General features: G+C 45.7%; 1 protein-coding gene across 3 annotated transcripts in view; it reads left to right on the forward strand.

Moving 5' to 3' along the window:
• The window catches only part of PRKCH (protein kinase C eta), a 121,473-nt gene that overhangs the window by 77,133 nt on the left and 16,474 nt on the right, over positions 1–27,866 (forward strand). For all 3 annotated transcript variants that reach the window (XM_021292786.2, XM_065065840.1, XM_065065841.1), the window contains 2 exons: positions 22,311–22,449; positions 23,405–23,593. In XM_021292786.2, the coding sequence (XP_021148461.2) occupies positions 22,311–22,449; positions 23,405–23,593 (328 nt within the window). The remainder of the gene's footprint in view (positions 1–22,310; positions 22,450–23,404; positions 23,594–27,866) is intronic.

Below are 27,866 nucleotides of genomic sequence, written 5' to 3' on the forward strand. Positions count from 1 at the left end.
GGATAGTAGAGAGAGACGCATGACTGAGCCCACTGCTTGGCACAACAGAATGGCAGATATATCATTAAGGGTATGGATAGTTTAGCATGTAGGTACCATAGCTAATCAAGAGCCAAACAAGCTAAAAGGCTGGGCTGGGAGAAGGACTGGTGGTTGGCTGGCCGAAGAACCTTGTTTTTATCCTGTGGACTTGTGCTAATTAGCTTATTCCACTGCCTTTGTGCCTAAATTGATATTTCTAATGCAACTGGCCCTTTTAGAGGTGCTTGGGGTCTGCTTGTGGTCCATCACACCTCTCAATGTGGGGTGGTGTGCAGAGTCCCCGTGCCCTGAGGTGGCACCAGCCACCAGGATGAAAGGCAGAAAACTTATTAAGTAGTTCCTGTAACCTGACTGTGTTTAACGGGATGAGTGGTCCCTGTAGAAGGCAGAAGATAATTATGCAGTTATCCAGATGAGAACATGGGGCTAAACACTGTCTCTTGGGGAAAATATGATGGGGTCATTAACAGCAAGGGTTTACTTTTCTGTGTGTTATCCAAAAAACATCACCATCATGTGTGTGGTGCTCTGTACGACAGGGAAAAGCTCTGTCCCCTCTGAGATCTGGAAGGATTGCTGTATACTGGAAATCATCACCTTTTCTTAGTGTAGGAGACCCCTCAGATCTGCAGCTGTGTCTCATGACCGTAGCTTTTACACAGGATGAGGTTTTTTGCAACAGGTTAATTCTGAGCCAATTCAAACAATAAGCGTGTGACACTTGGAGGAAGGTTTGCATAAGCCTTTTACAGACACAAGTTTTACTGGCAAAACTTACTAACTGAAACAACACTAAAGTTTCTTTCAGAAAAATCAATTAAAAGTTACATGCTGAAAACAGAAGCTGAATGCCTTTCCTAATTACATGGAGCCACTGTTAACAGAGCAACTCTTATTAGTGTGCTGTTTGCTTTTTCTATGGGTCAGGACATTGTGGACATGGAATCCCTTGTGTTCTCTGTTGTTTGGGGTTTTGTGGTTTTTTTGGCAACTGATGATTTTGTTTATTCTCATCTCATACCCTGTTTCACATCTGGAGCCAGACCTTGTTTCCCCTAAAGCCAAGGGGCTTTCCCTGGGGAGGTAAATCAGCAGTTGAACTGGATCTGTGAGTGACACCAGCAGTGCACTGCAAGGCAAACGGGCTGGTTTGCAGCTATCCAGGGATTATCATTGGTTTGCTTAGGTGCTATGGATACCTTTGTTTTCTTAGCAAATACAGATAAATGTTTTGTTTTAAAATGAGGTGGTTTTAAGCTTTTCTGAAAGATCTGGCTACAGCAGATGCCTCTGTAGGTAGTCTTTGATTTGATGGGTCCCTCTTCCCTCCCCTGGTTTGGCTACATGCAGGCAGGGTCATGTTGTTTGCATCCAAGAGGAAAGGGTGGGAAACAGCTCTGCCAGCACCAAAGCAGGTGTGAGTCTTTGTTCTGTGGGGGACTGTAACGTCAGCTGTGGGATCTGGTCCCTGTCACTTCAAGACCTCGATTCAGGAGAGCTCCTAGACTTGGCACTTGCCTGGGTTGGGGCTCCAAAAACGAGAGGAGATATATGTAAGCACGACAAAATGAAGGTTATATTATGAGAACAGTGGAAAGAATGATATATAAGCTGATTTTATGGTGAAGAAGTGAAGCGAATCGGCTAAAAGCTGCAAATTGGCACAGAATAGTGTACCACCAGCCCTGTCCCTACAACAACTGCTTAGTGCAGGAGAGAAGTTTTTATGCTGGAGCCTCTGGGAGAGCTTCATTCAGCTGTAGAAAATATAAAGGGATTTCTCTTAGGGTCAGGAGTGTAATAATGTCTGTGGCTATCTTATCTGACAGTCAACAGCTCGTGTGGACTGATTTGTGCTCCTAGACAGTGAATCTTCCTCATTGCTTTCCACTCAGATGTGGTTCTTGCAGGCTTGCGAGCTGGGCTCTTTTCCAGCCTCTGGCATGCAGTGTTTAAAGTGGTGTTTCTCTGCACTTGATCAGATGGAAAGTGCAGAGAAAAAAACCCCAGCCTCTCACGTTTCCGTGTCATGTTTAATCAGTCACCGTGCAGGACAGTTTAGTCCCGATTTACAGTTATGCTTACGAAGAGCAGTCCTGTTTTGAGATCCACGTATCAGATCTCTGTGCCCCATTGACTCCACTGTATATAGTCTGCGAACTTTAATGCAACTTTCCACATGACTAAGGACTACTGAATAGCCTACAGAAGTTATTGGCTCTGCTAGTGTCTACTTGTCCTTTATGGCTATTTAAAGGGATTGATTTGAAACCTGCAAACCCTGCACATAATGAGTTTGTATAAATCGTTAAAATCCAGAGCTCGAAGGGGCCTCAAGAGTTTGTCTTGTCCATCCACCTACCCCAAGGCTGGGTAACATGTACCAAAAAGCAAGTCCCTTGTACTTTCACTCTTCTTGTTTGGTGTAGTTGTTACACTTGCGTGTAATAACTTGTGTACTATGCTCTTACAGGCACAGACTCTAATTTACTGAATGTTTGAAATGAGAGCTTGGTGTCAGTTGGAAATTCTGGTACTGGTGCAATAAAAATAAGCAATACTGCTAATCCGTGGAGGGGATAAGTGATTAGACGTGACTTGCGTTCTGACTAATACATGCTTATGGAGGCATTTCACAATTAAAAAGCGTGCAGATGCAATTTTAGAAATAGGTACGTGCAACAATTACAGCCAAGTTCTTAAAGAAAGAAGCCCAGAATTAGATGGTCTTTAAGTCCCAAAGCACCTGAGAATATTCAAGTTATAAATTCTGAAGCTGAGAAACTTTTCTACAAAAAGACCATTTTTCTGCCTTTACTGCCCTCATCATTCTTTTTGAAGGCATGAAGGCCATGAGAAGGAAAAAAAAAAAATTGAAATAGATTTTAGGACATTATAGAAGATTTATTTTTTAAAACTGCCCCTAAGTGTTATTGCTACCTTTTTAGCCAGAACTGCTTATCTGACTTTTAATACATTCCTGATATCAGGGGCATTCAGGCCTGTGATTTTAAGGACCCAATTTTGAAAGCTTTTCCTCTGAGATATCTAGAATTGCCCAGCATTAATCCAGTCATTTTGCTGATCTTTGTACCCACCTTGAATCGAGGAAGCTTTCAATGTTACTGTCAGAGAATATGATCCCCGAGTTAGCATTAGGGAGCCTGATATATATATATATATATATATATATATATATACATATATATATATATATAGCCGAGGAAAAGGTCTCAGTCAACTTTAATGAATGTTTTGTACAATTGTTTAAAACAAAGATTATGCCAACAAAATGCTGTTACCTCTGCTCCTTCCAGCTTGCTGAAATGGAAGATTTCTTGCAACATGACATGTTGCAGTGGGTGAAGCTGCTATATATGTAAGGAAAACAATGAGAAAATCAGTATTGTTGACATACTTGGCCTGCAGCAACTGCTGTAGCTATCCAGGGAGAATTTGACTTATTCTTTTAACTGTAGCAGCATCAGCACCTGATGTTTCTTTGGTCAATAGTCCCAGTGTTTACATTTTGTTCTTTATGCCATTTTGTTCTTCATGCAAACAGAGGGATTATTTTTTTTTTAAGTTACCCAGCAACTTTTAATACCAATGGTGCAATTGAAACACTTTTGTCTTCAGATTCTAGTTCAAAGTCATCAGCTCCCTGTTAACGATTGCAGAAAAATTTCAGCTCTTACATGGTAACCCTACAGTAATAGTTGTGTGGTTTACAATTCAAAATTTCTGTGGGAGAAAATTCTATCTTCTGCCAGTGGTACCCGGGGCAGGACAGTGCTGGGGCTTGTATTCGGCTGCTGGTGCAGGGCAGGGTGCAGATTGCAAAGTCTGGAGCAAGGGGAAAGCATTACTCATCCTTTGGCCTCTGAGTCACAACACCTTTGCTGTTAATAGGATCAAGAACCTCCCATTTTATGAGGCTGTGCCTAAAGGCACAATTTAGTCTCGGAGTCGTGTTACCTGATTGTTATTCCACTAAAGCAGGTGGAAGTATTCCAGCTGACAACAATGGAAACGGGAGCAAGCCTTCAAGTCTCAACCATGTACAAGGTGCGATATGTTCAAAACCACAGAGATCCTCCACGCTCTGGGCTGATGTCTTCTGAATCAACTAGATTTTCACAAGCACATTTTATTGTTAACATCTAGAGCCGCTTCCACAAATCTCTTGGCAGCATAACAGAGAACTGGTCCTGAATCAGGAAAATTACTTCCAACTAGGAGGGGTTACTTACTAGCCAAATCTCTGATCCAGGCATCCTGCCATGGCAAAATCCATCCAGTAAAGATGTGTTTGCATATGAACCGTTTCTGATCTACGCCACTTTCAGAGAAGGCAGCGGTGTCGTGGTGCCCTGTTGAAGTGGGTCATGGCTTCTTTGTTGTGTTGGAAAAGGACAGGGATGCAGGAGGGGACAGAGGAGGGGGAAATTGGGAAAAGCAGGGTGCACTGGGTAAGACAGCAGGGGGAAGTTGTTCCATGTGCAAACCTGTGTGGTAAAGGGGTGGTAGGAACTGATCCCTTCAAAACTGCTCATGGGTTTTTAAATAAGCCCGTGTGTGCTGCTGTATCAAGGCTGCAGCACATTTCGGCACACAGGCACTGTGGTACCTGCGTTAGAGTCCGAGCTGCTGTGTGACATTTAATGTGCGGGCTTCGAGTTTTCTCCTCCCTTCTCTGGATCTGGTTACATTCCTTTTGACATTTACCTGAGTTTGAACATGTAGCAAGGTCCTGTGTCCTTATTGACTTTTGCCTAAAAGCTGAATTAGTGTGCTTCGTATTTCTGTTTGTCATTATGTCTTGACTGTAAGTTGAGGAATTGTATGCTCATCTATTTTTTGAGGATTTTAACACAATCTTAACAACTTTATTTAGCCCTTGCCATTGCATGCCCCTTCTCTTAAATTTTGCCTCTTGTTTTGTAACCATTTTTCCTATCGGGAGCTCCCCATTTCACTTCTTCTCAAATCAGTAGTTTGAAACCTGGTGGCCAAACAGCACCTTCACAGCCAGAATTTCTACCTTCAGCCACTGTTAAGCACAGAAGGGAGCAAAAATCTTGGCAGCTGGCTCCTGCTTCTTGCTTCTCTGCCCAGCTTTGATAAATGAGAAAGCCAAGGAGCTGCTCCTACTCTTGCCAGCTGGCCAAGCTCCCAAAGAGACAGCCCACCCACCGCAAAGGTCAGAGCACGGCGCTGCCCGGCTGCTCTGCCCTTTCATCAGCATGGGGCATGGAGCAAGAGCTGGTCCTGCCAGTCCTGCTCCCACTGGGGTCTCTTTGGGGCCAGGGCAACCCCATGGCCAGGTCAGGAGGGTTCTCCATCTCCTGTACACTGCTTGGGATGCAGCAAGTCAGCGAAGGTTCAGCTGGTCCAACTTACGCCTTGAACTGCAGAGCTGATGTCAAAGTCATGATGGCCAATTGATGGCAGCCAATCTGCTGGTGGTAGGTTTGAGATGGGACTAGTGTAACTCATACCTGAACTCATGATTTTTTTTCTCTATGCCTACACAAAGAGAAAATGCCCAAATAAGCCTTTACTGCACCATGTCTGTTAAATAGATAGCTTTTGTCTGTGACTGAGCTACTTGAAAGATATTTTCCTATCTGCTTTCAGAAAGGCAATACTAACCGGTGCTGCTTGTTGGAAATCATGATATTTTGGAAAGGAGTCAGAGCAAATTGAGATCAGCTTTTGAACGCTAAAGCCACAAGACGTCTGTGGTTTGAGTGGGCTGCAGTCTGATTCGTGAGTGGAGAGTCTCTATGTTGCACGTCCCTCTACACTCTTTTGATCTAAAGAAATTGCCCTGGTCACTCAAATTAGTGGCTACCCTAACAGAGATAGCCCCAGGGAGAAAGACAGGTGTTTTCACTGATAAAATTAATGGAAAACTGTCTGGCCACTTGCTCCATTTACTGCACCTCATGGTCTTCAGTCACAGCTGCCTTTGGGGTCCTTCCGGAGCGATAGCTTTCCCCAAGCCACAGCGCAGTCAGGAGAAGGTCCTACCGAAGCTGTTGGATGCTGCTTCCCAGCATCAGACAGTGGCATCTCTGGAGACAGCAAATTCCAACTGTTGCCATGAACCAGTAAGCTGACATTGGACTGGGGATGTATGAAAGGGAGGGGATGTCAAATGATAGTTTCTGGAAGCCTAGTTACCTCTACATAACTATGGCATAGAGTATCAGGCATCTCCATGTTCTATCATGTCTAGGACAGGTTAATTGAAGTTGTTTGCCAGAGCCCTCCCTACATTCTCTTCACTTTCTTACAACCAGATTCATGCTGAAATTCTCCAGCTCTTCTCCAGAGAAGCTCCTAATATTGCCAAGACTTTGCTCTGCTTGTGTCTTTGCTGAGGCTTTGCTGTGGTTTGGAGCAGTTTAGGCTGTTCTCCTGTTGCCTGAGAGATGCATCCAGTTAGAAGATGGCTGTCCATCAGTAGAGTAGATGTGAGCACATAATTCCCTTAGGCTCCTGATCTCTAATTCCCTGAAGCTCACACCAATCTGTGAGGATCCCCGTAGGCACAGGGTATAACACAGGCATCGCTCATTTGCTCACAGGCTTTTCCTTGGCCTGTGTTGGCTGTTCGCATCATCGGCCAAGTGTTTGGCTCTGTCCCAGGCACTGTTATGTAAGGAAGAATTTCAACATTAATTACATGTCTTGGCTTTAGGTTTAATTCTCTCTCTCCAGATACCAGAAATAGTCTCAGAAGTTTCAGTGTCACTTCTGCCAACAAAACAAGCAAACTTTATTTTACAGGCTATGGGCTTTACTGCTTTTTCCCGGAGCATCTGCTCTTTTGGGACATTTTCCCTTTGTTTCCCTGCCACTGAGAAGGGATGGCCGTTTTTCTAGAGGCGCTGCCAAGCATAGCTAACATGCTAAAGTATTTGAGCTGTGGGAAGGCTGGCACTTCCAGTCAGACAGATTAAAAAGGAAAACTCAACGTTTTCCTTTGCTCTCAGCCACCCTCCTCATTCTGATGAGCTGGAGGAAGGAGGGATGGACAGATGGACGTGCTGCCCTCTTGCCAGCACAGCTGTAGAGGTGTCTGGGGCAGAGGTCTGTGCTGGGCAGAGATGTCTGTGAGGATTGTTGTCTCACCCTAATGCCTTTCCTTCCCTTATCCTCCTGCAACTGAAGTCATTAATGCTTGTTAAGCCAGGATGGAAACAAACCCAAACAACAACAGTCTACAAAATAATTCAGTCACTCCAGACTGTTTTGGTTTTTTGTTTTTTTTCTTTCTCCAGTGAAGCAATTAGTCTCCAGTCATCCCATTTTTAGCCAGACTGGAAACAATTTGCCGGACAATAGCAGTTCCCGTCCTGGCAGGGCTGTCACCAGATCCGCTCCATGATGGGGAAGATGAGGCGCCTTCCCTCGCCTCTCTCTGGGGGAAGAATCTCCCTAAAGAAATTCCTGTGGGCCTCACTGGCAGCCGTGTTTTTGTGCAGCCCCTCCTGGGCTGAGTCACAGCCTCCGGCTCCTCTGAGAGCCCTCTGTACCGGTTGCGTTTTTTCCCAGCCCGCTGCAGGGTTAACCCTTCTGTGGTTTTGCCCGGGCGCTCTCATGCGTATATGGCCCATCCCACTCACGGGCTGATGATGTGGATTGTGGGTGCCAGAAAGTCACAGAGTAATCTGTGGTTTGTACAACAACAGGCCAATACAGGGCTCACATAGAGGCGGGGAGGATTTTTCCATGCTTGCTCATCTGAGCGGTATTAGATCCTAGGAACGGCTCAGCCTGGGTAAGGGGACAGTGCTGCAGAGCAGGGGGCTGCATGATACAAGCAAATAAACTGGAGTTTGGCAGAAAGCATGGGGTGTGATAGGGAGGACATGGGCCAGCTGAAATCCTCGGCAGGCGAACAGGGGACAGCTGATGGCACCACAGAGAGCCACCATGCAGCTTGGCCAGAGCGACCCTAATGCCCTCAGCACAGGACAGACATGGACCTGTTGGAGAGAGTCCAGAGGAGCCACAGAAATGATTAGAGGGTTGGAACAGCTCTGCTGGGATGATAGGCTGAGAGAGTTGGGGTGTTCAGCTGGAGAAGAGAAGGCTCTGGGAAGACCTTATTGCAGCCTTTCAGTGCTTAAAAGTGGCCCATAAGAAAGATGGAGACAGACTTCTTAGCAGGGACTGTTGTGATAGGACAAGGGGTGGTGGTTTTAAGTTAGGAGAGATTCAGGCTGAACATGAAGAAGAAATTTTTGACACTGAGGGTGGTGAGAGCCTGGCCCAGGTTGCCCAGAGAGATGATGGATGCCCCATCCCTGGAGACATCCCGGGCCAGGCTGGACAGGGCTCTGAGCAACCTGATCGGGTGAAGATGTCCCTGCTCACGACCAGGGGTTTGGACTGAATGAGTTTTACAGGTTCCTTCCAAACCAAACTATTCTATGACCTAGGAAGTCTCTCTGCTCCTGTAACTACTTGTAACATGAGTTAATGTGAAGTGCTGTCCTCTGCCGAGGGTTCAGGCTGCAGCTCTGCCATGCACAGGGCCTTCCTCTTGCCGCTGGGGTTGGTTGTAGCCCATGGGGAAGTTCTGGATTCCCCCATCATCACTGTACCTCTCCGCAGGGCACTGAGCTGGCCCAACATGCAGCAACCTCACTGCCCCAAAAAGCATGGATGGGACAGAGCATGGAAGGGCAGGTTCAGGTTGGAAAGCAATGTGGTCAAGCTGCTGGAGAAGAAGGTATAAATCACCAGAAAGAGGGACCTTGCTGTCTTAGCTTATAAAAAACAGCCCTGCTGGCACCTTAGCAGCTGGCCAGTGCTAAATCTGAATCCTTTCCTTTAAAGATTCAGGAAGAAGCTGAGCTGAAGTTCATGTTCTCTCTTGTTTCTGCACATGAGGTAAAAGCCACAGGGTTGCTCATCAGGTGCCAGAAAAAGCTCCAGCTGCCCAGGGCGGCTGAGGACAAAAGGGACCTCTGCTTGCTCGGCTGCTGGGTTTAACAGCAAGTCACTGCCTGTTTGAGTAATGTGTCACCAGTGCCCGAACTCTGACGTCTGTGGTATGAAGGTGTCATGTGGGCATCAGAGCGGTCGGGCTGAGGAGTACTTTTGCCTTGAGATACAAAGCTGGGGTGGAGAAGCACTTGGCAAAGAAATCTGCTGTACAGGCTCTTGTGGGGATGAGCAGCAGAAAGTGTTTCAGCCCGGTCCCTGAAGCTCGGATGAGCTCTGGGGCAGAGCCGTGCTGGGAGTGTGTGGTGGTTGCTGGGGGGAATGGAAGGCTGTTGTCTTCTTGTTGGGTGTTTTCTGTTGGGAGTCATTCCGGCCATGGCAAACGTTGCCGGCAGTGCCAGGAGTGGCAGCAAGCACTTGGTCTGGTGGCAGAAAACCATGCCCAAGGGTTGAGTTACAGGTAGCAGGGGTGGCTCTGGAGACAGTATCATGTGCTATGGAAATGCAGAGATTCAAAACCGGTAGTACAAAATTAAGGAATTGGCTTGAGGAATCAAGCTGGGTTTGTATTCGTCTCACTGTAGTGCTGCCCAAGTCACCACAGGGACAATGTGGGGTGGGAAGTAAAAGTAACCCTGCATTTAAAAGTTGATTCCCAATGCACATGGTTGTAATCTTGACGTGAAAGTTGCTGCTTTGTCATGGTGTGGTTGCTTTCCTATTACAGTCTAGCACAAAGTATGCTGCAGCACCCACACCACCATCCTCCACGCAGCATTCTCAGCTCTCACAACCCTCCCGTGAATTCATTTATCACGTAAAATCATAAAGAGGTTTGCAAACCATTTAGAAAGTGAAGCATTGTGAAGTCTGCTTGAGAACAGAAATGGGTGACAGATAAATCACATGTCTGTTGTGTCCCCAAAGTGCAAAGAGGATGTAAATCATCTACTGCTTCTTGTCTGCATGGCCTCTCTAAAACAATTCCAGGAATTCGCTTGATACATCTTTTGTGGGTGATGCTTTTCGGCATGTTAAAATATTTCACTTTTTGTTCTTTTTTCTCAGGGTTGTAAAGAGTTGTTCTGCTTTCCCTGAGCCTCTGTGGTCTTCCATTAGTCCTTAATCAATTATTTATTCATGGAGAGAGTATCTGAAAACAGCAGCCTAGTCTGAGAGTGGCGGCACTTGACTGTGTAGATGGGTTTGAAGTACTTGATGTCTGAACCCGCTGGAATTGTCAATAACATTAAGAACTGCTTTCCTGCCAGAAAATAAAAATATAGCCTTGTAGGTGGAGTGTGATAAACTTTGATGAGGACAGGAGCTAAAAACCAATGTGCTTTAGATGTTACCTGGGTGTACCTTTAGGAAGCACAGACAAGGAGTCTTTTGAAAACCATCTTGTCTTCCAAGTTGACTAACTTTTGTATTGTGATAGAAAATGTCCATTGTTGTGCAATTCTGGCCCATGTAAACATGGGAGGTTTAGATACAAAGTCTTTAATTCTGTGTTTTGATCTGGTGTGGTGCCATCACCCCTCTCAGCAAAGATTTCTGTCTGGTTTGCTTGTTGCTTCTTGTCTCCCTAGATTACAAATAAGTTTCAGTGGGGGTTTGTGGTGTCTTTTTCCTGCAGAAAGGGATTTATAATCAAGAAAATCAAGCCTGTTGTCAAGACCTGCATAAGTGGGAGGGACCTGACAGCTTCAGATCTTCCCCAGTTAAAGTAGTAAATCCCGGAGTCCTGTAGTCTGTGGTGTTGGCCTGAAAATGGGTGAGTTAAGAATAGCTGTTGCAGGAGGTACCTTCCAGTAAGCGAAGCATCCTGGGCCTGGAAAGAAGAGTGAACACACAGAGTCAGAGCATGAACTGACTCTGACTCAGCCAGCTGAAAGGCACATGCTACTCGTGGGTAACACCCCCAAATTTCCACCTTAGCTGGAGCTTGCCGTGCACCAGTGTTAGTCATTATTCCCATTCCTGTCCTGAAAATACCCCTTGTGCTTCCATTAAGCAAGCTTCCCGTTTGTCCCCCCCAGAACTGGTACTCTGTGTATTGGATGATGAAAGGAATGGGCGCTGATTCTTCATGTTGCAAGGATGTGACTGTAGGTGCCCATGGAGGGGCTGGCTTGTTTAGTGGAGGAAGGGCTGTAATATTTGGACTGGAAAACAGTCTTTTAGCGTGGTGTTGCAGAAAGCTGAGTCGTGCCACAGGCTGTGTTCCCAAAGACACATGGTGCCCCTGGGTATCCTCCTGCATGGTCCGAAGGGCCCTGCTGCAGACTGGGGTGATGCCAGTTGGGTCACAATGCCTCGCATGCAGGGACTTGACAGATCCGTGGGCAAGCAGTGTAAAGAGAGACCTTGCTCATTCAGGTCCCATTTTTGTCCTTTTTCTAGATGAGGTCAGTTAAGGCAAGGCTTGTTTTCATTTTTGGATTCGTTTGTTTCATATATTACAGGAACCAGGGAGCTGGCAGCTTTCTGTGCATGGTAGCCATGTCAGCTGAGCATTGATTGACTCCTGCTCTGAGTTGCTTCTGCATTTCTTGCAATTAGGCAAACAGCTAAGGTGCCTAATTTGTGAACTTAAATGGCCTTTCCAGCTGGTGAGTCAAATTTTAGAGGGGCTGAACTTGGGAAAGCACCCATCTCCCTCTGCTAGCTGGAGAGGGAGCCCTGACCTAAGAGACCCATGGGTTAAATGCCAGATGTGACACAGGGACAAAAACAGCCAGCATTGTTCATGGGCAGTTTGGGGTCTGTTTGCTGCCCGTGTGGCTTTTGGGGTGGAACACAGGGTCTAGTTTGTCCCTGTTGGCAGCTTGGGAAGAGACCCCAGAAGTGGGAGCGGGATTGCAGAGAGCTGGACATGCCCAGCCAGCAATTTCACCTGGCTCTGCCCTGCTTATCCAGGTTGCTTGGGCTTCACACAGCCCTGGGTGAATCACTGTAATGGATGAATAGCAACAGGAATCCACATGAAATGAGAAATTAAACCTTGGGATAATGACCCATTTGCTAGGCTTCTACAAATACCTCCTCCATCTGATTTTACTGCTGCTGTGTAAGTGAGTGCTGTGGTAGGAAGCAGAGAGATCAGAGCAGTCAGGAAAGCACTTTGCGTGCCTGCAGGATCACCAGAGTCTTAGAAAAAAAGAGGATCAATGATATCAGTGATGGTATAGGTTTCTTAAGAAACAGCTCTCAAGGCAGCATCTCCTAGGAAATATATTTAAATTTTGTTCCAAGTGGGGCTAGGCAGCACCCCCTCCTGCGCAGTACTGGGATTCCTATGTGTTTTGTGCCCACATTGTGTCCCTAGCACTACTCTTTTGCTGTGTGCTTAGAAATTCAGTGCAGATGGTGGGATTTTCAAAAGCCCCAGTGTTGCTCTTTGAAAAGTTAATGGTAAATTTGGCAGTGGAAATCTACAGGCCAGAGAGAAGTGCTTTTAAAGATTCCGTCTGAAAGTACCAAATACTTTTGCCTTCAGCTTCGTTCATTCCCTTATAGAAAGGAGATGAGCACCTATAGCCACAGCTTTATAGATCTGGATCTGCAACTCAGAGCTTTAAGGTTAAGTTGTTGTTTGTTTTTTTTTTTTCCTAAGAATTTAATCCAAAATTGACTGACCCTGACAGGTCTTTTTCAGCTGCTTTCCTGGGGTTCAGGATCAGGCTCAGAGTAAAGTGAGTGCTATCCCTATTGGATGAGTATGGAGAAGTCTGCCTGACTAGACATACAGGTTTCAATGCAGGAGTGTCTTCTTCACCACAAAGCCCTGCTGGCATTACGAGTGCTGGCACAGGTTGGTTCGCTGCCCAAGCTGTTCCCAGAGGCAGTCTGCACACGTGATAGTGATGGATACGACAACTTTTAGTTTTACTTTTTGTTATTTCCAGGACTGAAACACCCCTCCTAAGACTCTGAGTGTGGGGAGAGTGGATTTCACGGCAGCTGTGAGATGAGCAGTGAGAGCGCAGGAGGTCGCTTTGGTGGGAGCTACTGTCTAATTCCCCCAGGGCAGGCTTAGTAGCACACGGTGGTGAAATGAGGACATGTCACTCCATGCTGAGGGAAAGAACAACCTTTTCAGCAACACAGTCCTGCCCCAGTCCTACCAGGACAGCTCGGAGCTGGGACAGGGCCTTCGAGCAGCTGTATGGTGGTCTGTGGGCAGTCGGCAATGGTTAATCTTGGATAACTTTGGCTCCACCTTGAAGCACTGAGACCGTGTTGCACCACGGGCACAAGCCTGATTTCATTTTAATTTCTGTATTGGGTTTCGAATCAAAGTTGAGTCTATTTTTGTCAAGGTGACATAATAGGCTTACACTTTTTAACCTTTCTTGGCACTGTCAGTCCTAAGTCCACACCTGATTCTTGTCTGTGCATTTGGGTCTGGAGCCGGTTGTACGCCTTCTCGGAAGACTTCAGGCAAGGACACTCAGAAAAAGAAGCGTTGTGGTTTGTTTGTTGTTTTTTTTTTCTCTTTCCCTCTATTTCTGGCAAGGGTAAAATAGAAGCTCTGTTGGGAGCAACTCAGCAAGTGATGTTTCAGGGCCAGCAAATTCCAGTGTCGCTGCCCAGTGGGACCGAGGAATCTATCACAGGACTAGGCTGGCTGCTCATCCAGAGAGGGAGTGCGTGGCGTGCATACCAAGAGTGGGACACGAAGCCTTTTTCTGTCCATCTCTCTCCTTCCTGCTGTAAATGGGAGGACGTTTGCTCTGGGATTTGGAGAAATACCTGAAGTGTAACTCCTCCTTCTTGACCAGAATGCCACATAAAAGTACAGCAAATAACACATATATATACATATATATATAAAAAAATGTACGCACACAAATGTGGACATATAAATATATATGTGTTGCACCATCATTGGGATTATTCCAACGTGGCAATCTCCAGCGCGTCTGTGTTTCAGCAGTAATGGCTCAAGCTCTCAGCTGCCCCATTTCACAAGAATGTCTTTTTGCCCTTGTAAAGCTGCCTTTGAAAACTATCATTAGGGCTCTTACAGCTGACATGCATATAGTAAAGGGGAAGCTTATAGGTGTATCCGACTCTGACGGGACTCAAGGCACCCATGGGGTCCCACTGGATCTGCACCACTTGGGTTCAGACCCACTAACAAGGTGGAGACTTGGTCATTATCTGTTGTGGTATGCCAAGGGGATTTTTGGTCTATGCTTGTATACTTTAACCTGCCACTCTAATTTAACTGGAGGATGAATCATGCCTGTTCATCTCAATGAAATAATGTTGGTAAGTGTGTTAGCTTCCACAGACGCTTTTCTAAAGTGCCCAGAGGGAGGGGAGGCAGGACTGTTGGCACTTCAGACCTTCAAGAGAGGTCTTGGGTCCTGGCTGATGCCAGCTCCTTCACCGTAAGAGAAGTCAACGCCTTGGGCACTGCTTTATCTCCAGAGCAGCAGCCCTGGGAAGTTCTGGGAGGGGACTGGTGCTTTGATGTGGTCTGGGGAACCAGCCTCCAGAGAGGGGAAGGGGTCGGGCAGATGGGGAGCCAGCAGCACTGGGTTCCAGCCCATCTCCACCAAAAAACCCACGGTGCTGCCTTAACCCGGGCGGATGGCTTGCAGAAACTTGTCTTTAGGCTTGAAGGGCTGCTTGACTTTACAATTAAAATGGAATGGCAGAGCCCTTCTGGATATAAATGTTTGCCAACACAGTTTAGTCTGAAGCCCAAGCAACAGAGCAAGAAGGTATTTTAAAGCTTAATCAGACTTATCCACGTGAGTGCATATGACTGATACAGACTGCCTTTGGCCATACTGAAGGGCACAGATACAGGTGGGTTGGAGGATCTCCCTCTCCCTTGCACAAACTCAAACAGCCTTCTTTCCCTCCACAGTGGTCCTTGGACGTGTTTTCTGGTGTCAGTTTTCAGAGAAGTTCAGCCATGTGTTCTGGCTTTGTGTCTGACCCCGGACATGAGTGCATGTTGCATCACTCCGCCATCCTGGTGTCTGCAAGAGAGGTGGAGCCTGATTTGGAGGTGGCATGGCTGTAATCCTTGGTGTCTTTATCTTAACCCATGGGCACAGAGGTTTGTACTCTGTGTGCCAGCTTGGGTAGGTTAGGTGAAGCAGAGGAAAGCTGTGAAGCTCTGTTATATTCTGCCACATTCCCCCTCCGCAGCTCTCTGTGGGGTCTGTAGGATGTGCTGTGGCAGGATGAGGCCATGAAGTCCCCAGGAATGCTACTGGGCTCCTGGATGGAGAACTGCTCAGGCACTGAGATGCCAGTGGGATTGACCTACCCCACGAGCCTCCTCTGCCTCTCATGGCTGCACAAAGCAGCCAGCAAGGGTGTTGCTATAGCAGTGAGTCTTAATTTGCAGTAGAGTTTCACTCGCTTATACCACTTATCCTGGGTCTGAGTTGGATTCTTGAATTGTTATGTCACATTTCTACTTTTGCTTTGTTTCTGAGAAAAGCAGTTCAGTCTAGCTGTGTTTATGGTCCCTAAATACTTAAGCATGGTCAGATTTTGAAAACAACTTCTGGCTGTTAAGACTGTGCAGAGGGCACCTTACTATATTTCTATATTCCTACTTTCTGGTAATTTTGAATTACAAATACCTGGAGAGATCTTCCTTTCGTTTCTGTCCTGTTACGTTGCACTGCAAGTTGCGGTACACCTGGGTGTCTGCATGCATGCCGGTGGTCTGGATGGGTTTGCACCTCAGAAGTTGATTGGAAACTAGAAAAAAAATTTCCTTTACCTAGGAGAAAGTTTTTCAAGAAAACAAGGAGTTGAAGTTATGTTTTGACATTACTTTGTGCAGTGCCTGGAAGGACAAAGCATGTGGACTAAATCCCATGGGGTTTAGGGGTTGCATGATGAAGCTATGGGCACATAAAACTGGACTTTCTATCTCAGCTTGTCAGACTTAAGCAGTGATGTGAGTGGCTACACGCTCATTATGTGCTGTGTGACAACAGTGAGTCTTAATTCTGTTTTTTCACTTTGTTCTGCACCCAAGAGGTTGCCTTCTGTAAGCTCCAGCTATCCTGATTTTGCCTTTTGAAGTATGACAGGAGTCAAATTAAGGGAGGGGAGATTCAGGCTGGAAATGAGGAAGAAATTTTTTACACTGAGGGTGGTGAGAGCCTGTCCCAGGTTGTCCAGAGAGGGGGTAGATGAACCATCCCTGGAGACATCCCAGGCCAGGCTGGACGGGGCTCTGAGCAACCTGAGCTGGTGAAGATGTCCCTGCTCATGGCAGGGGTGGCACTGGGTGAGCTTGGAAGGTCCCTTCCAACCCAAACTATTCCGTGATTGTGTGATTAGAGGAAGCCTCCGAGGCTGGAAGGAAACAACAGCTTGTTCTATTATTTGGCAGCAAAACTCAGGATTTCAAACTGGTTTTCTCCAGCTCAGTGCAGCTCAATCTCTGCCTGATCTCTGCTTTGTGGCTTTCTGTTTCAAAGGCCAGTAACCTGTTTTTTCATTTGTGATTTCAATATTCCCCCCTACCCTGAAGTTGTGGTAGCAACTAGGCAAACATCAGCAGCTCAGCCTGGGTTTTTATGTCCGAGCTCCAGGAGAATGTATTGCAGGTGTCATTTTTAGCCTGTATTTACTGCTGCCTGCTGACACTCAGCTTTACCACTGCTTAGGAAACTTGCTTAACTCTTCCTTAGTGCTGTGCGAATATGAGCTTTTGGTTATAAAAACTTACTTGACCATAAAAATAAATAATGTTGGGTTGTTATTAGGAAAAATGTGGGAGCTGTGAACCATTTTCTATGAAGGAATTTTTAAGGGTGTTGTCTGCAACCCAGTGCACACAGGATTGAAAATAGCTTTTATTCTCAAAGTGGTATGAAATCTTGGGAACAAAACTTGGAGGTCCCTCATCTGAAGGTGGTGGGAATGGAATTGTGAAAGTAATTATTTGCTTTGAGTTTGGTAACTGAGTCTCTGTAGTGTGGTGTGGAAAGAAAGACAGAAGATTGTTCCAGATTTTGTGGGCCCAAAATGGTTGTTAGGGCTTCTGTAAAGCAACACTATTTTTTGGCAAGTCCAAGAGAGCGTTGTTTTCAAGTAACATAAAATACTCTGTATTGGGTGTTATTCGTGAATACAAAGGAAAATAAGAAATTGTATTAGCTTCACATGAGTATTTAGAGTTATACATAAAACTGAGACTTCCATCTCTTCTCCTCCTTATTTAATCAAAATACTGGTTTAAATTTGTTGTCAACTGTATTTGGAACAAGGCCTCCAACTTGGAAAATCCAACCTCTTTGGTAAGTGTCTTACCAACTGTGCTATTCTGCAGGTTGTACATCTTTCATTCTCCTCTGAAGTTGCTTCGTTTCGCAAAAAAATAGTTTAGAGTTTCACTGAAGCAGGAGTTGGAAATGTGTATTGCATTGCTACCAGAGCAGGCAAGAGAAACACATTTTTTCCCGTCCTGATGGAGATTTCAGTGTTTCTGTGAAGTAAAATGACTTCAGCAGAAGAGGTGGAGGAAAATCAAGATCTACTCCCCACTTGCAAAGGGGGTTTGATTGAACATTTGCTCACCCCAAAGGTGTTTCCAAAAGAGTGTCCGAATGGCCTTGCATGCTGAATACTTGAAAAAGCAAGTATTTCCCTTTCAGAAATGCCAAAATTATTCATTTAGCTAGTTCCAGGTTTGGGGATTTTATTTTTAATTGTGTGTATATATATTTTTTTATTATTATATTATTATTTTTAACATTTGACTGGAGTATTGCATTAGTCGCACCTACGTTTGTGGCCAGCTCCCACTGCTCTGTACCTACATCTTTCATGACTAAATGATTTGCATTGAGACGGGAACAGCAGGCCTTTATGAGCTTTAAACTGGACCTTTGAGATTACCAAAACCTGGGAGAACCTCAAACCAAGGCAGTTCAAACTGGAAACCAGTTTCTGCAAAGAAAAAGATCCTTACTGCAAGTGCAGCCCTTCCAGGGTGGTAAAACCAAAGAGGGAAAAAAGAAAAACAAACCAAAAATAAAACCTCATCCTTTCAAATATAGTTTCTAGATCACGAGTGAGATGATCTAAGCAGAGCAAGTGGTGGGTACGTGTATAACACCTATTCACTGGCAAAACTCCCTGGTGCAGGGAAATAACATTTGACAGATGCTTCAGAAAGTGAGCAGATCATCTGCAATTGTAATGTATATATATGTATTTATTTATTTTTTTCTTTACAAATGTTAAACTCAAGTGGCAGATGTATAAAAAATACTCCTAGCAAGTGACGCTGAAGCAGCTCGTTTTGTCATTTCTTCTGGGTCTAAACTAAACCAAGACCGTTAAGCCGATGTGCCGTGGCTGCCTGCGAGGACAAAGGCTGCCTTTCTGAGCCAGGCTGAAGCCCGTTTTCCAGGGGAGGTTTGCCAGTGAAAGGCAGAGCTTCAGCAGGACCTTAGAAACCCTCTCCGCCGTTATTGCTTCATCGAGCTGCTAAAAATATTGAATGGAAAATGCAAGTATTAAGGAAATGAGGTAGATTTGGGCATTCTGAGCTGGGTGGCTTCCAGTTTCATCAGCTTCCCGGAATCCTTACTGCAAAAATGAAGAGCTCCTTGTAAATCTCAGAAACCTGTCAGTGTTTTTCCTCTCATGTGGCTGTGCTGGTTCATGGGGTACGACGCGTGGGGAGACCTGTCAACATCGAGCAGCTAGTACAGAGCTTACAGCTGCTGCGATCGCTTGAGACAAATGATTAAACATGAGACCAAACCACAGCTTTCCCAGAGATTTATCTTACGGGGCAGCTGGAAGGAGCAGGCTCCAGAGGAACCGCGTGGCGGAGCCTGTCACTGTCCCGACCCACTAGGCCTGCTCCAGGAGGGATGTGTGAGGCCATCTTCTGTGGCCTTGCCAAGCAAAGAGCATTGAGAAGTCTTTTTTGGTCATGGGAGGTCCTCTTCTAAAATGGTCTGCATGTGGCCAGAGCACCTGAGCAAGTGAGAGCAGATTAATTTCCTGTTTCAGGTTATGTGAAAATAGAAAACGCAAGTTTTGGATTTCATGTTGCTGGAAAGAAGTCAGGAGAAGGTGGTATCTCAACTGCAGGAGACAACAGTCACTCGTAATGGGTTTAACGTGCAGTAGAGAGAAGCCAAAGGGCTGGAGGTTTGCCTTGGGTAGTTAAAACTGTACTCGCTCAGCAAGAGGTTTAAAATTTAATGTCTATTACATACACAGAGGCTCTCTGGGAGGATGCAGCAAGCACAGAGTGCTCTTCATAAAATCATAGAATAGTTTGGGTGGGAAGGGACCTTCAAAGCTCATCCAGTGCCACCCCTGCCATGAGCAGGGACATCTTCACCAGCTCAGGTTGCTCAGAGCCCCGTCCAGCCTGGCCTGGGATGTCTCCAGGGATGGTTCATCCACCACCTCTCTGGCCAACCTGGGACAGGCTCTCACCACCCTCAGTGTAAAAAATTTCTTCCTCATTTCCAGCCTGAATCTCCTCTCCTTTAGTTTAAAACCATCACCCCTTGTCCTATCACAACAGTCCCTGCTAAGAAGTCTGCCCCCATCTTTCTTATTGGCCCATTTTAAGTACTGAAAGGACTTGCACTTGCAGAAGCTCCTGCCTTCCTGATGACGAGCATTGCATGTGATACAGCTGGCAGGGGTTTTGGGCTTTCTGCAGCCTGTCCTGTGGGGCAGAGGTTGAGAAGTGGCCCGGTGCCTGGTGAGCTGGTCTGCAGAGCTGGCCCTGCCTCGTAGCTGTGTCTTGCCTCTGATCCTCAGGCCCTCCATGAGGGACTGTAACCTTCTCACTCAATGTACGTGACTGTGTTTCTGCTGGCTCGGGTATAAGGTGTATTTTGAGGTATTCCCAAAGCATGCCAGGATGTGGCGGATGTTTAGGGGAGTGAGGGGAAGTCTGAAGGGGTATCTCCAAACAGGTTCACTAAAATTCCCCTTCAATCCCACCTTTAGGGGCACCCTCCATCAGTCAGGCCTGCCCAGGGCTGAAAAGGTGTTTGGTGCATTTAAAACTGAGCCAAGATTAAACTGTGCGTTTCAAGCACATCATTGCAGATTCCTGGAAACAAGGCCTGCCTTCATGCTTGGAGGGCTTCCCTGCTCTGCCAGGAACCACAGGGAAGAGCAACAGGAGCTTTGGCTGTAAACTGCTGCTGAAGGTGTAGTGTCATGGGCGAGCACGTACAATGCCTCTCACTGTGCTCGTCTAAAACCCTTCCAAGATGCGCCTTTGCCCAGATGCCTTAGCAGCCATTTTTGAATCTCAGAAAGGGAAAAAAGAACTGTCTTCTGATGAGCATCCCACCCAGAGCAAACTCTGGAGCGTAAGACAGGCATGGGGACTGTCCTCAGCACACAGATTTCACCGGCCACCAGTAGCTGGTGGGCCTGCTGGGAAGGGCAGCATCATTATAGAGGGGTTTCTGCTGGCTTGCGTTGCAATGCCATGTTAAAGTCAGAGAGAGGATGTATGATCTTGTTATTAAAGATCCAGAGCTGGAACTCAGGAAGCTGCTGATTAGTCTTGGCTCTGGGGAACACGGGCAAATCTCTTAACCTCTACCCCTTGCTGTCCCATCCATTCAGCAGGCTAATAATGCTTTGTCTTTTCTCTTCAGGACAGGATGTGGCTCTGATTATCTAGCACAATGCGTCAGTGATCTTTCCACTGCAAGAGGGAAGTTGAGGGAGAGCTGTCTCAAGCCCCAGAGAGGCTTCCAGGGGTGGTGTGGGCTGTAGAAATGCCAATGCAAACCACAGCAATTGACCACCTGATTTTCTCTTTAAGGTCATAGGAGGCTGATGAACAGGATCAAGCTGAATACAGGTTTTGGCTCTCCCACAGGTTTTCATATTGATATGGTCATGCCACCAGCTATGTTACCACCCTCCCCATTACTCTCCCTTCCCAGGGCAATAAATGTCCAACCAGAAGGTAAAATGACTCTAAGTTCTAGCATAGAGGGCTCTGAGACCCATAGGTGTATTTAGTTATTTGATCCTTAACTGGGCATCTGAATGATCTTAAAAGTAGCCTGTCTAGGCCTGTAAGTTGTCATCCATTTCACTAAAATAGCAATAGCAACACTTCCCTGCCCCAGAGCTGCTGTGAGGGCTCTGTGCAACTTTAGGGCCAATACCTGAGATGGTTCAAAAAAGGAACGTGACCTATTTGTATTGCACAGAGCTCCCATCGCAGCTCCTTTCCTCCATCTGTGAGGTTGCCCATAGCTTGTCTGGCAGCTGAAAAGCCAGATGTGCTGTGAGCTGGTCGGTATTTTCAGGAAGGCATTGCCCAAGTCTGCAGATGACCCCGTGCTTTCTGGTCACATTCCTGACAGCACTGCTGACTGAAGGCTGTTCCCTGGGGCAATCTCAAGGTCAGGCAAGCTGATAAGCTTTGTTAGGGCCCTGTCGTTGTGGCGGCGCTGCTTTTGATGAGGAGCTCCTGGGCTGTTAGAGGTCATGTACTGGAAAATGTGCCTTTCTGCAGCTTGTACAGAATGGCATTTGGCTGCGGGTCTCTTGTGATAGTGACAAGGAGGTGCCCACTGCCATGAGCCCTACAGGGGCCGTACTCTTCTTACATTAGTGCAGTCCTGATACAATCCATACACCTGGGAGGACTTTTAAGACTTTGCCTTATGGTGGAGGCATGCCATGCTGGCTGAAGGTTCACCTTGTGCATGTGGTGTTGACAGGGAGTTTCTTTTCAGCTCGGATAACATTGCAGGTGGGGTTTATCAGTCAGGCTTGCTCAGATCCAGGGAAGTCTGGGATCTAACCCCCCAAACCTCAGGAGAAGAGGGGATCTGCTGCCCCTCTGAAGAGGCTTTTTACACCTCCTCAGCTTCATCGCGAGCTACCAGCACGATGATTTGCTGAATCAGAGCACATCCCATGTGGTGTGTTCATTTTGCTGCATCATAACCTCCTTACGCAATTTGACACCAACCTCTGCCCCAGTGAGTCCCAGAGCTAAATGAGCAAGAGCTCTACCAGCCAGGCTTGCGGTGTGTTTGGAAAGCCGTGTGGGCAAACTCGTGTAGCACCTGCCCATATTAAATGCAGTTTGGCAGAATGATGTTTGTTCTTCCCTCCCTTTTGTAAGTGATGAAGCAAAAGAAAACCCCTCCTGCATGACTTCTGTTTATTTTTTTATGATGATGAGGCTTGTCCAGTTTACAGATTAAGCTGCTGAGGTCTGGGACGCTGCCTCTACTTGTGCTGAGGCTGCTGCAAGCATGTAGCGACTCGATGAACAATTCTCGTTGCAGGGACTTGAAGCTGGACAACGTGCTGCTGGACTACGAGGGCCACTGCAAGCTGGCAGATTTTGGAATGTGCAAAGAAGGCATTCACGATGGCATTACCACAGCCACCTTCTGTGGTACACCAGACTACATCGCTCCAGAGGTATAGGAAACCTTTCTTTTGGCCAGGAAAACTTGGTTACAATATGAAAAACATACCTTAGCTTTGGAGCAGCAAGTGTACTCTCTGGTGTCTTTACCTACACCTTATTTGACTGCTGGGTACAAGGTTTATTGTTGGTGCATGCTTGTAGTGTCAGTCCCTTGTGCAAGCAAAACATTACTGAATTTTCATCTGCTACAGGCACCAAGATAAGCCTATATTTTTCTTTAGGAAATGTGAGGTGAAAAATGGACGCAAAGCTGCAAAAATCTTAACAGGCACATACTGTCCCAGTTTGATTTCAAAGGAGATTGAATTCTTCTTCATCTTCCAGATCCTTTTTTTGCTTCGTCTCCTTCCCTATCATTCCCCAATCTGACTACAAAATTAACAAACACCTCTTTAAGGAACAGATGCCCTCCAGATGCTGCCAGATGTTATGACAAGGTTTCAGATCCATCTTCAAGACCACTGAATTGTTGTCTATAGTTGGTGTTTGTGCCCTTTGCACACACTTGTCCTCCTTCCTCACTCCAGCTGAAAGCCTTGTCTTTGGGGCTGGGTAAGTGTTTCCTTCCCAGAGACAAGGAAACAGTGGTGCAAACTCCCACATGTGGCTGCTCTGCCACTTCTGAGCTCAGCTCATTTTGCTAAAATGTCCCTTCTCCTCCTGCTAAACCCTGGCATAATTTCTAAAGGTTTGTTTCCCAGGACACCTTGTGAGCAGCCAAGTTAGTTTGGCCCTTGTTTAATGCATCTGATGTACCTTTGTACTGCTCTGGGGGTTCCCAGCTTGAGATCACCTCTGTGTTCCTGGACATACAGCCAGACTAGTAGAGAGAGTGCTGTTAGGATGTAGCAAGAACTTCTGCATTAATGTTTCCAAATCCTTTTTCTTCCCCTGCTCTATTTAAGAAGCTTCAGGGTTGATATTTCTTTCCCATGTCATCTTCAGATCCTGCAAGAGATGCTGTATGGCCCTGACGTGGACTGGTGGGCCATGGGCGTGCTGCTGTATGAGATGCTGTGTGGTCATGCGCCCTTCGAGGCGGAGAACGAGGACGACCTCTTCGAGGCCATTCTGAACGATGAAGTCGTCTACCCAACGTGGCTCCAGCAGGACGCAGTGGCAATCCTCAAAGCAGTGAGTTCTGCTGGCCTTTTGCTTTTCTCTGTCCTGTCTTTCTTCAGCCTGGATCTAGCAAAAAAAAACCCAACAGGGCTGGTTTATGGGCACTCAGAAATCACAGTTACCCTGACCTTTTTCTTATCTTGGATTTAAGGGTAAACAGAAAAAAAGAAATCCCGCCACACTTAGGTGTGTTTGCATAGTTATGTCCTTTATACAGTTCAGCAGCCAACTTGGCAAGCAAAGTGTGTACATGTCTATGTGTCTGGGTATTCCCCTTCTGACTTAATGATTTACAACTGTCGTGGTTTAACCCCAGCTAAGCACCACGCAGCCTCTCGCTCACTCCTCTCCAGTGGGATGAGGGAGAGAATCAGAAGAGCGAAAGTGAGAAAACTTGTGGGTTGAGGTAGGCAGTTTAATAAGTAAAGCAAAAGCTACACGCACAAGCAAAGCAGAACAAAGGATTCATTCACTGCTTTCCACGAGCAGGCAGGTGTTCATCCATCTCCAGGAAAGCAGGGCTCCATCACCTGTAACAGTTAGTTCAGAGCATCACTCTGAACATTCCCTCCCTTCCTTCTTCTTTCCCCACCTTTTATACTGAGCATGAAATCATATGGTTGGGGTATCCCTTTGGTCACTTGGGGTCAGCTGTTTTGTCCGTGTCCCCTCCCAGCCTTTTGTGCACTCCCTACCTTCTCATTGGCAGGCTGCTATGAGAAGCTGAAAAGTCTCTGACTGCTCAAGCAACAGCTAAAACATTAGTGTGTTATCAACATTATTCTCATACTAATTCCAAAACACAGTGCTACACCAGCTACTTGGAAGAAACTTAACCCTATCCCAGCCAAAACCAGCACAATATATGGTCATCTTCCAGAACAGAAGCAGTATTTGATACACGGTATTTAATCAGTAGTGACCATATGACTTCCATGTGGCTGGAGTGGTGAAGAAGTGAAGTCTTCATGATAATACTTTGTTCTGACTGTTGATAATACCAGGCACACCCAGGGATTGTCGTCTGCCTGCATACAAAGACAGTTTTCTGATTTTTGTGTGTTTGGGAGAAAAACAATGGGGCTGTACAGCAAATGGTTAGAGGAGAGCTGTTGCTGGCTACACCTAGTCCTGCCTAGTTCTACCATGTATTCCTGAATTTTCCCAGGAGCTCTCTTATCCACGTGCCTCACAACTTTCTTTGCCTGTGGCATGAAAATGAAGCTTTTTAAGATGTCAGGCTGTTCATGTACAAACAGTGCCCGGTGCACTGGAACTCCCTGGCTTTACTGTAATGAATGAAAAGGTGATTAAATGACAAAGGTGTTAACCCCGGAGTCAGAAGACCTAACTTGGCTGTTCTGCCACTGACTTACTACTGCCCCTGACCAAATGACTTAGTATCTTTAAGCACCCTTTGGAGAGAGGAGGAGTATTTCCTTACCTTGCTAAAGCATTGTGAACAAAGATGCTTTTAAGACTGGATACTACTGACTAGTGTGGTAATAGAGGGCCAAAGAAGTAGTTGGATAAGATAGTAATTTATAAGAACTTGTGGAGCACTGACTCACAGAAATGGGTTAATGAATGATGGGACCATTTAAAACGAAAGAGGACAGTTTGTTTTCATCAGATCTTTAGTAGCAAGAATGTGGAAGTTTTCTGCTGAAATGTTTCTGTTGGGTATAGACTGAGCAATTACTTTTTGTAGCTGAAAACGCATCTAATAAATTCAACAGAAATCAACTAAGAATAAAACCCACTTCTTGAGGAGGGAAAGGGTTGTGCTTTGAAACGGGTTGTGCTTTGAAACAGGTTGTGCTCGGGAGTTCTCATTTGTCATGCTGAAGGCACTCTTGGGTTTTGTAAATAACCTGCAGCATATTTAAAATGAGAAATATGAAATTCAAACTTACTGCAGCTCCTGGAGCAGCATTCCTGTCGTTGGATGGGGACTCTTGAGTGCCTGAGCCAATTTATCTGCTGCAGTGACAAGTAATAGCAGAGTGAATTTGTTGCAGGTATCTGACAGAAGTATGAGATGAAGGTAAAATGTGGTCAGATACACGATCAGCGTAACAGGAATTTTGGGGTATAATAAAATATGATTTATGTTTTAGGCTCTTATTGATGGAATGCTTATTTTCCTCATTCTGATAGGAACCTATAGAAACAGCCAGCGCAAGCTGCATTAACCCCGGGTTGCTCTAGCCCATGTGCAGAGCCCAACTTCTAACAGTGGGTTCCTTCTGTGATTAACAAGCAGCAGCACTATGAGATGCGCTGAAGAAAGAGGGTCAGAACTGAGGAAGGAGCTCAGAATTTAAATAGAGATTGACCAAGCGTCTCCAAAACTGCACAGTCAATTTAACAAGTGCCAATTACTTGCCTGGAAAAGGTCTCCTCTCCAGCCACTCTGCTTGTCTGCTGTATCACGTGTTTCTGTTGAAACCCAAATGAGAACAAAACTGCCTCTCTGAAACGCACACATGCTGCTCAAGAGAGGCACTGTGCTATCAGATGTCTGTTTTGGGGAAAAGGCTGAAATTTCAGGCATCAACAGGAACTTTGTGATTAACTAGTGCGTAGTTGCAAATGAAATTTTTACTGGACCTTCATTTCTTCAGTGTTTCTGTTCTCTGTGTGGCTGCTGCCTGGAGGTGACTTTTGCATCATTTTACAGCACTAGTGGTAGTTTGCTACAGCCTGAATTTCTGCAGCGTCATAGTAGCTGCTTTGGGGTTCAAGAGTTCTTCACTAGAAATGCTCCTTGTTTCCTCTTCCCTTTCGTATCCTGAGCTTGTAGATGCGTCAGAGCATGTTGGCTTTAACAGAAACATCCTGTCATGAGATTGTCTGGGCCTCTAGGTTAAAATGGAAGAAACCCACACACTTTGATTTCCTTTGAATGATAACAAATGTGATCACTGCTGAGCTACTATATTTGCAATGTACTGACAATGTTTAGTTGGTATTTTTGGGTGTTGGTATAACACAGAGTGGGGAACCTGGCTTTTTTATTCTCTTGTGTCTATATTATGAAGGAAGACAGGTGATTTTCTAGCTGCTAAATATGCATTTTTTTTTTCCTCATGAAATTCTGATGCTAACAGTATTTCTCTCAGATACAGCATTAGTACCACATAAGCATCTTCCAATCACTACCGTGCTTGTGTCCAATATTGAACTTGAACTCCCTGGTTCACAACTGTAGCAGTGCCTTCTAACCCATGATATCAAGAGCTCTGGAAAATCAGAGCACTAAGCTACTGCAGTGATATAAGTGATTATTAGTAATTACATGGTATGGGAAGCCTATGGAAGACCAGGGAATTAAAGCTGGGGTCTCTTGTGTTGCAGGCTAAGGCTTTAATAGCCTTAATAACTGGATAATCCCCTCATTAAAAGTTCTGGCCCCTAACCTTGAATGGGACTAGTGAGGATTCGCTTAGTCTTGAGTGGTACAAAGCTCTGAAATGAAAAGCAAATTCTTCTGCCAGGAAGATGCAATTAGGTGTAGGTGCTTAGAGATGCTCTATGAATGGATAGATCCAGGTTTAGAAAGCACTTGATCTGTTTGCCTTCAGGAAGAGCTTCATTCTAAACAAGGACAGTAGGTTTTAGGACCCACTTCACAGGTGTTGTTATTTTGTTTTGCTTTCATGTACCATAATTGTGCTTCACCAATTTCCCCACCATCAGAAACCACAGGATTTCTGAAGGTTGCAAGCTGTTAATCTTTACGGTTTCCTGATGATAACCAAAATACATCCTTAGGACCTCACTTAGGTCTCTGGGTGTTCCTGTCTTGTTTCTGAGTGCTGGTACCAAGGTAAACAAAAACTACCTCAGTGGCCTGGGACCTTGTTTAAAATTGAAAGCAGAAATATCTGCTCTAAAAAAAAAAAAAGAAGTTTTTATCTATTTCCCTTTTTAATGTGTTTTTGTCCTTGATGTTTTCCCTCAAGAGCTGGGGAAGGAGTAAGGCAGAGCTAAATCGGTGTCAATCAGCAGGATTTTGCTGGAGTCGATACTCCCAGAGGAGGGAAGTAGAAAACCTCACTTGTGTACCTGTCCCGGCTGAGTGTGTCACTGGGGAATTTGGGAATCGATGGTTCCAGTCGGGAGGAAAGGTCTCAAACTGAGGTCTTCCCTGCTTGTGTGAGCAAGTTAAACTGGGCGTGGATTTGGAAGCATAAAAAAAGTGCAGAAAAGGAGAACTGCTGTTGAACAGATTCAGACAACTTCAGCTCATTCTAAATGTAAGTTTTGCTTTGATTTTTCT

Source organism: Columba livia, chromosome 5, assembly GCF_036013475.1.
Source record: "Columba livia isolate bColLiv1 breed racing homer chromosome 5, bColLiv1.pat.W.v2, whole genome shotgun sequence".
NCBI classification, from domain to species: domain Eukaryota; kingdom Metazoa; phylum Chordata; class Aves; order Columbiformes; family Columbidae; genus Columba; species Columba livia.